At 38.7% G+C, this 10,110-nt stretch overlaps 2 protein-coding genes across 2 annotated transcripts; one reads left to right on the top strand and one right to left on the bottom strand.

Moving 5' to 3' along the window:
• The first annotated feature begins 2,355 nt into the window (after positions 1–2,355).
• Positions 2,356–4,365, top strand: SARC_05786 (hypothetical protein). The gene has a single exon (XM_014300339.1). It carries the CDS (start codon positions 2,450–2,452, stop codon positions 4,238–4,240), a length of 1,791 nt encoding a protein of 596 aa, XP_014155814.1. The 5' UTR covers positions 2,356–2,449; the 3' UTR covers positions 4,241–4,365.
• A 326-nt stretch (positions 4,366–4,691) lies between these two features.
• SARC_05785 (hypothetical protein) lies at positions 4,692–6,243 on the bottom strand. The gene has a single exon (XM_014300338.1). The coding sequence runs from the start codon at positions 6,103–6,105 to the stop codon at positions 4,711–4,713; it is 1,395 nt and encodes a 464-aa protein (XP_014155813.1). The 5' UTR covers positions 6,106–6,243; the 3' UTR covers positions 4,692–4,710.
• Positions 6,244–10,110: the final 3,867 nt, after the last annotated feature.

Below are 10,110 nucleotides of genomic sequence, written 5' to 3'. Positions count from 1 at the left end.
ATCCCTCTCTCTAATTCTGAGAGTAGTAGAGATTGAATTTATATTTATTTTTAAAAATATAAATATATTTTGTTGTTTGTTCTGGATATTTTTATTTAAAAACGTAAAAGAAAAAACAATTTTCTTATTAGTTTTTTAAGGTCAAGTGGACCAACGCGTAGCCGTCAAGTTCTAAATAAATCAGGCAGACAGACGTCAGACACCCAACGTCATATATATATATATATATTTGAACAATTACGGTTCATTGCGTTAAGACGGCTACGTTTTCGTACGTTGCATGACCTTGGCTGTGAAGCCCGCAAAAATATTGGCATATACCATCCAACTTTATTTGCCAAAATATGGGGGACTACCTGATGTACAAAATTAACTTTTTCAGTTTTGGATACGGTCCGATGTAAATATTTGGCATTTATTGATCTATGGAAAGTTCCTAAAAAATATTATTTTGAAATCGTCGTTTTAGAAAAATCAAAATGAATACGGTTTGCTACATAACTTTCATATTGAGCTCGTTAACGTTAAAAGAATTACGTTTTCAGCTACATAGCGTGTACGTTATGACCCTTTTAAGGCCAGCTGAGGCTGTCACCGGGTCTAACTGTCTATTGTCAAATGTCAATGACTCGATACACAACACTTTTGTTTTTGTAAAAATAAAAATAAACAACGGGCTAATTACAGTACGGAGTAGATACGGCGCCGCGATCAAATCCACCACATACTACTGGACAAGAGTAAATGTTTTTTGAAATAGAAACAGGGGCGGGTGGACTGAGGAGGTCTGCGAGGACCGGGGGAGCCTGAATTCAGTCAATTGAGATTTCCTTCATTTTTTTATTCTTTGCACAACTGTGACAACTCACAACAGCAAGAGACTGATGAGAGTTAAACAACTCGCAGGGGTTTTTTTAACACCGACTTTGTTGAATATAGAAAGCTATGCGATTTTACGTAAACCTGTAGCACACGGAGCGAAAATCTATTTTTAGAACACTTCCTCTAGACATCCGTTGGACAAACGGAAAGTTGCAGGCGTTAAAGTTGACATTCTCATAAATATCCCTGTAATTTGATTGACTACATTCCATGAAATACGACATGGGATCTCTATTCCCAATGTGGGCCCCTGAGTGAGGGGGTAAATGTACTGATAGAGCCTTTTGAGGTCCTTTATCACAAAACTATCAAATTTGAAAATTTCTTACCTGATCAAAATGAATCGATATGATTTCTTGACCATTCAAAACATAAAAATACTTGATGTGTTGGGTATCGCGCCGTACAAGTGACTGTGCTAATATATACAAGGAGAAACATGGTTGGCCATGAAACTAGCTCACCTAACTTTTGACGCATTGAACATCATATATATATGTTGAATAGCGGAAAAGTTATAAAAAAAAGCGTGGTGAAAATTTGCTACCGATTTTATAAAATCGGTGTTAAAAGAAATACAACTGACGTCTGACGACAGAGTGACAACTCGGACGAGTGACGACTGACGAGTGACGACTTCCAACTTCTAAGTTCGGACGTTCTGTTCCAGATGCCCCGTTCTCGATTTTTTCGAGTATATATTTTTAATTATCGATTTTTGGGTCGAATATTTGTCAAGAAATGCAGATATTGGAAATTCGACCACCGAATATCCACCGAAATCCCTCTCGACTCGATAGGCTCGGTAGCAATTCGATATCGAATTTGATAAATCGACTTTTTTGGGGGATTATTTTGGTAAAAGACAAATAACCAAACTGACACCAGATCTTAAAAATCTGTAATTCGTGCAAAATAAGGTTTTCTAGGGTTATTTTCTATTTTTCAAAAAGTCAATCTCTACTTTGGGGGTTTTTTTTGATGGAATGGATATCTCGAATTATCGAATTTCAGAAAAACAAGTGCCTTGAAATTTGATACCTCCAAGATAGATGGGGTCGAAAAATTGGATGACGGAACGGTTTAATAGTCTATACTCTGTGTCTCTATGACTCTGTGATAACTGAAATATCATCAATAGACATGAACGAAAAGCCGGTGTTGCATCTTCGTCGGAGTAATATCGTCACGATACTCCTTTGTTACATTAAACTCTTTGATGATGAATTGATGATGCCTGGTGACCGGTGGTAGTTGGTACTAATTTATTTATTTATTTAAAAATGAATATTGAAGGTTATGACTATAAATATTGGTCTTTTTTTTTAAGTATGGCAAATCAATACATAAGAGTAAATGTAAAATTTGTTTTTGTAAAAACATTTTTGCGGACACTTTCATTTTTGAAAAATGCCCTGAAGGCTGAAGGCTGCGCCCTGCAGCCGCCTCCAAGGCTCAATTCGCAAGTCGCTACTCGGAACTCAGAAACTCGGAACTCAGATCCTCAGTATAAATTTTTATAGAATATATGGTACGATAGACCACCGAATATGAACAATAAAACACAATGCAGCATGTTAACAGACATATTATATCAACAGGTTGTCGCAACCACATTTCGCTATACCTCTGCATAGTGGTAGCAATATCTGTACTGTGTACGCTCGTTTTAAGATGTACTACGGTTTACTACGATGTTGATTTATATAGTCCAGGAAGTAGCAATGAAAATTTGGCTGGTGCGCTACACCCTACGCCCTCGGAGGTACGTGATTTAGACTTAGCACCAGGTACAACCAGTGAAACTGAAACCAGTATAGAGCAAAAAATACACGATGAGTTGGAAGAGCTCGAAACGAATCGTGTGAAGCTTGATGGCCCATCTGTACCGGTCTATAACGACTTACCGAAACATGATTATGACAAGGAGTGGGTCAAGTGTGAACTTCATGGAGATGAAAGTATGGCATGTATGTATCAAACGTTGTGCTATGATGGAGGTACATATTACGCCGTAGTTGCGGAAAAGGATATGGAAGTGTCAGCATCAATTGCCGGCTACAACAATATCAGTCAAGCGCTGGGTGGCGATGGAACCTACAATAGGCATGTTCCAGACCGTGTTAAATTGAGCGCCATGGAAAATATGGGCAAACAGTCACGACCCTTCAGGACTGGGATGCAAATGAAGACAATCAGCGCAGAATTTCTTGAGAGGCTGACATCAGGGGTCAACGGTTCAATATCTTGGCTCCCTGACAATTCGCTATACCTGCAACCTTTCTGCAGCAACTGTCCACATCCGTACTATTCTCTGATGGCGCAGATGCCCTTATGGAATGTGATAAATAATGTGTTGAACGGGATCAAAGAAGTCATGATGCCCCGGGCAGTCTTTTTAGACTCTCATAGAGATTGTCAGTCACCATATTTTCATTTCTGGTACGACATTATATCCTCAGTTGTCCAAAACAACGGCCTCGTTGATGTAACGAGCATTGATGTTGCAAATAGACTAGGTATAAATGTCAGCAACAACGAGGAATTACAACGAAGTAATGGTTTTATGATGGACAAGAGCATCATCTGGGATATTGAAGAGAGACAGATTGGAAAATCAAGATGTGCGATTGGACGGAAGGATATTTCATATGAGCACATTGTCTGTTCAAGAAATGCAATTGCCATGGGCACCCCCAATGTACCGGTAACTGGTGCCATCGCTAAGCATAGGTTAAGAACGGAAACTTTCAAACTCAACAATGAGCCCAATGTCGACATGCAAGCAGGAATTGGTAACACTGTGCAAGTAGTAATTGTTGATAGAGGAGACGAAGGTCGCAGATTCGAGAATCCGGAAGAAATGATCGCAACAGCGCAAAACAGTTCGCACGTAGAAGACATCTCTATTAACGTGACGTATGTTCGCTCACTCTGGGACTTGTCCATATACGAGCAATTTAAGCTCTTTTCAACGATGGATGTACTAGTCATGGGGCATGGGGCTGGCGAAACCAATACATTTTTTATGAAAACCAACTCAGCTTTCATCGAGGCTATCCCAATAGGTTGGAACTCGCGTGCATTTAGAGAGTTGTATTCATCTGGTGGAGGATACTATCAATCCATTGATGGATCACTGAACATCACGATCGGAGAAGACCAGCGGAAACGATGGGAAACCGATCAATGTCAGAGAGATACACGTGATTGGCAGAGAAGTCATTACTACGAAATCAGCGGCTGTTATCAATTATTTAAGTACTTCCCTATCAGAGTCGACTCTGACGAGCTGCTCACAACTCTTCAGAGGGCTTACCGTCATCTCAAGTATGCTAAGAACCGTGTCATTCCTTAAATGTTTTAGTTGTCAGAATAGAAACAAAAATAGCTTTCGAATATATAAAACTACCGGCACGGTAGCTACTTACACGACATGTGCCGCCAACTGCTATATACTAAAAATTGTACCTTGAACTTGTAGACCTAAGAGACAACAAACTCGTAATATATTCATGTCTATTTCTGAATACTTATGTATAATACATATCTATATATATATATATGCATGTATATTTATACATATAATATATACACACACACAAAAACATATGTATATATATAAACACATACAAAACATATATATATATATATACATGTATATTTATACATATACATATACACACACATGTATATATATTATATACTATATAAATGTTTTCATGTACATGCATATACATATATATATAAATGTTAAATTATAATGACTCTGATTCTATTCTATTAAGATCCGAGACCTACAAAGCAAACTCACTTTATTATCACCGCTCATAACTTGTCTTCTTCGGTGTACTGCGGCGTCACTGCAACATTTAGAAACGCATCGATGTACTCGAGCATACTTTGGTTGTCTCCATGTGGCGCGGCGGTAAGCGTTTCGTTGTATAGGTAGTCTTCGGGTAAAAAGCAGTGCATCGCCGAATCGACTAAATAGTAGGTTGATGCTGGGTTTATGGCGGTGTAGTTATCCAGAATGCCGAAAAGCGTGGATGTGAATTTTTGCGACTCTCCAAACGCGGGCGCAAATGATGTGATGCCTGACTCATAATCGTCGGATGAGGTTAGAACATAGAATAGCTTCTGTGTGGCATCATCAAACGAACCTAGATAACCCAAAGGATACCCTACATGATTTTGCAAGAAAGGTCCATACACATAACTTTCAAAGTTATACAATCCACCTGCGTTACACAACGCGAGCAGCTCTTCTGTCCAGCCCAAAATATCCTCGCCAACTTTACACCAACCCATGACTTGCACAAACACTCCAAATTGTTCGGGAATCATTCCTATGTAGCTATCTAGTAAAGTGCGTTCAGCTCTGTAATTTTGGACCATGTAATCGTTCCATAATTGGGCGCCTAAAGACCCAGCACTACAACCTGACACAGACAATCGATGTGATGATGAGTTGGTCTCGTCGAGTCTTTGTAAATGTCTGTCATAATAGCCAAAAACCTCCAACGTGTTCAGCGCACCCCTGAAATGGATGGTCGAGTCCCCACCCTCGCTATCACTACCGTTGGTCACGATAGTCGCATTACCAAGAAATAAATCGCCACTACAATAGTTATTCACAATGATGGACCAGCCCCCCTTCACCACCGGATTCTCAGAATTACTAAAATCAAAAATACCAGAATCTTCGGGCCGGAAGTTTATCGTGGCCACAGGTACTGCGCGACACATCTCGTAATTAAAGCAGCCACCTCCACCCTGAAACCAAAACAATACATTGTCTGTTGTTCCAGGAAACACCTGAAAAGCGAAGGGTGTACCGTCATTACATATCGCCTTTGTTTCCGTTGGGTCTGGCCTCACAATCCACCCTTTACTAGCTCCTTGATTCGCACGAAGATAGGTCATATTACAATCTTGACCAGCCGCCAAATTTATATCACAAACAGCAAAATCGGTGTACATATCTATAGGCACTGGCTGCACATCCAAAAGCCTATCTGTAGTATTGACTCCTATTACCCCGGCCAATGTATATATATCAGCACGTGCTCCGGGAATGGGGGCGTGGGTTGGATTAGGGACTACCATATCTTGTACAGTTTGTAGGAACTCGTGTAATTCTTGCTTGGGGTCAGCACGTGCCGAGGCGGCATCAGCGACCTGCGATACTACCAGAGCCACAGCAGAAAGTGAACGAAGCATGGTTCTAGTGCAGTTACTTTTGCAACTTTGTACTGTACTTTATTCCAAAATATATGGAATGCCTTCTTTTCTCACGAATGGCGAGTTATATAAACATTTTTTCATTATAGTACGTATTGTATTGTATCAAAAGTATGAGTTCGCCGACGGCCAGACGGCAGACGCCCTCTATAGACTATAGAGAGAATATCAGTATATGTAATACCCTCAAAGAAAACTAACAGACAGATACAGAAGCGATTAGTTTAGCTGAATGTGCTCTCTTAGATCCGTACTCCTTCGACACACACAGAGAGGGAGAGTGAGTGAGTGAGTTGACTTGATCAACGGTATGAGATTTTGCATCTCCGCCATGATTCCGCCGTTGTGAACCGTACGCCGCAAGAGTCGACTGCGTGAGAGTAATTAAGCGAATGAGTTGACTTGATCAACGGCATGGGATTTTGAATTTCCGCCATGCGCCGTTGTCAACTTTATACGGCATGACGGCGTGAGTCGACTGCCTGAGAGTCTGAGACTGAGAGTCACTAGGGAGAACAAGAGTATTTTTTAAAATATACTTTTTTGTCACAACGTGAGTAGCTATAGAATTATTTATGTATTTAGTAATAAATAGAACTGATTACTGCGTAAATCTGTTTTTTGTTTTGTTTTATTTTTAAAACACAAAATGCGTACGGTATCCTATTCAGTATTCAGAGTTTCAGACAATAAATTAGATTTGAGATTTCAGGCCTGTGCATAAGATTTGTGATTTGAGATTCACTCTGGCCGAAAGAGGTCAGGTAACATTGACAAGCAGGAGTAATAAATAACAACTTGAACAAGCTGTCGAGTGCGACTGTATAATGTGACTCTGTGACCGTGAGTCGTGAGACTGTACTTCACTACATATGTGGTGCAGGTGAGACTGTATGTGAGTCTGCGAGTGTGAGCCTGGGTCTAGGACTCCTGGAGGTTGTAACTGGTGACTTCTCCTGCGAGTCTGTGACTGTGAACTTCAGTGTGAAGTGTGAGACCTGGGTCGCTCGCTGCTGGCGCTGGCCGCCGGCTGACGGCTGTCCCTTCCTATTGGCTGTTGAAACTTGTAAGGCCCCTCAGGGCTCGGGTATAAACCAACGTCCGCACTCAGCGCTGCTGTTATTGACTTTTGCACAAGCTATGTCACCGCCAGCTTGCTCTTAGATGTTTTTTTTTAAAACACTAAACACGGTGATTGTGCTTGTGATTCTTTGTATAGAAAAATAATTTTGAGAAAATTTACTTTTTTGGTACCATCCTAGGGTTTGATCCTGGTACTAAAATTTAGTATTTAGTAGTATCCTTCTAAATTAAAAAAAAACAAAAAATCACAAAGTACTAAGAAAAAGCTGAAAGGGTACAGACTACGGACAGTCGGACAGAAAGACTGTCTATACGACACCCGTTACAATAAAATTATTAACGCCCGAGCCGTGTCCAAAACCGCATCCGGGTCCATTTGCAAAGGTAGGGTCCATATTTATGGGACCGCTCCCAATCCACCAAGGTCCAGAAAATGGACCAGGGTACACCACTGACGGTTACGATTTCATGCAGTGGATTTTGAAATCATTGTGGACACGTACATGTGGGTTATTGTATGCTTTGATAGTAGACACGTACAAGTGGGTTATTGTATGCTTTGATAGCAGACACGTACAAGTGGATTATTGTATGCTTTGATATCAGACACGTACAAGTGGGTCAGATATCAGACACGTACAAGTAGGTTATTGTATGCTTTGATAGAAGACACGTACAAGTGGGTTATTGTATGCTTTGATATCAGACACGTACGAGTGGGTTATACTATGCCTTAGTGTGGAGCTAAGGACGAGAGAAAAATATTGTAGTATTCCTTGATATTAGTGTGTAACTGCGCAGGAGTGAAACATAGCACAAAAATTGTATGTGGATGTCTATTTCATTTCGAGGTAGTAGGCCCATCTTGATCCATTCCCGGCAGTCCATGGTAAACTTAGCCTGATTAGATCTTGAATATGTCGACAACGTGGTAAGTACGCGATATGGTCTTATGTATCTATATGTCTATGTATCTATCTATCTATGCCTCTGTATATCTATGAATCTATTTGTGTGTATGTATGTATCTATGTAACTATGTATGTATCTATGCCTGCTTGCATGCCTGCATGCCTGCTTGCATGCCTTTGCCTGCTATATAATGTATGTATGTAAGTATATATCTATCTATTTATCTATGTGTCTATCTATGTATCTACCTATGTATGCATGCGTGCGTCCATGCATATTTGCATGAACGCAAGCATGCTTGCATGCATTTGCCTGCTATATAATGTATATATGTAAGTATGTATGTATCTATTTATCTATGTACCTATGTATGTATCTATCCATGCATGCATGCGTGCGTCCATGCATATTTGCATGAAAGCATGCGTGCTTGGATGAATTAATGCCTGCCTGCCTGCTTGCATGCCTTTGCCTGCTATATAATGTACGTATGTAAGTATATATCTATCTATTTGTCTGCGTGTATCTATGTATCTACCTATGTATGCATGCGTGCGTCCATGCATATTTGCATGAACGCATGCATTCTTGCATGCATTAATGCCTGCCTGCTATATAATGTATGTATGTAAGTATGTATGTATCTATATATCTATGTATCTATGTATGTATCTATCCATGTATGCATGCGTGCTTCCATGTATATTTGCAGGAAATCATGCGTGCTTGCATGAATTAATGCCTGCCTGCTTGCATGCCTTTGCCTGCTATATAATGTATGTATGCAAGTATGTATGTATCTATTTATCTATGTATCTATCTATTTATCTATCTAAGTATACATGCGTGCGTCCATGCATATTTGCACGAACGCATGCGTGCTTGCCTGCATTGATGCCTGCCTGCCTGCTTGCATGCCTTTGCCTGCTATATAATGTATGTATTTAAGTATGTATCTATCTATGTATCTATGTATTCATGTATCGATCTATATATATATATATATATATATACATATAAATATATAGTATATATGTAGTATATATGGTAGTGTGTGCGCGCGCGTGAGTGTGTGTGTATTAGTGCCTGTGCGTGGATGTGGGGTGTTTGTGTGTGTGGGCTTATATACTTCTATATATATAAATATATTTATATGTATATATATATACATATATATATATATATATATATTATATATATATATACATATGATATATATATATATATATATATATATATATATATTAATACATATTAATATATATATATAAATACATATTAATATATATTAATATATATTAATACCTGGCGTATTGGAACGCCTATTCGAACAACCAAATAACAAAAAAATATCAATAAAAGGACTACACATGAATAGAATGTCGTATTGAATATCCCTGATTCACCAATTATTTGAATAGTCATTTTTACTTACCTTTTTGATGATTGCTGGGAATTTGAATCGTTTAGAGGTAATTTCCTTCCGGATTTCTCGTTAACCACAGACAGACACGTGCGTTGATTGCATAGAGTAGGTGCGGCGAGCGCTGATATCTCCACCTAACATTCGATGCCTATAATTTATAAGATCGTGGTACTGTTTCTGGACCACTGTAACTTTTGCACCTCTTTACAACCCTTGTACGCCCATAGGCACTGCGATACCTGAAGTGCATGTTAACTAATTGTTCATCAAAAAGTCCAGTTTTTGACTTTTATGCTCAGTATCAATTTGTACCAAACCTCTTTGGAAAAAGAAAGAAAAAGCCAGTTTCTGAAAGTGAAACACAGACAAAAATACGATGTGTATAAATTATATATTTTTCGAACTGAACTCTTTCTTGTATATGTGTATATCCATGTTATGTAAATGTATATATATACATATACATAATATATATATAAATATAAATATATATATATATATGTATATATATATATATATATATATATAATATATGCAATATATACTATTATTATATATATATA

Source organism: Sphaeroforma arctica (genome assembly GCF_001186125.1).
Source record: "Sphaeroforma arctica JP610 unplaced genomic scaffold supercont1.384, whole genome shotgun sequence".
NCBI lineage: Eukaryota > Ichthyosporea > Ichthyophonida > Sphaeroforma > Sphaeroforma arctica.
This window is presented reverse-complemented; position numbering and strand designations above follow the sequence as displayed.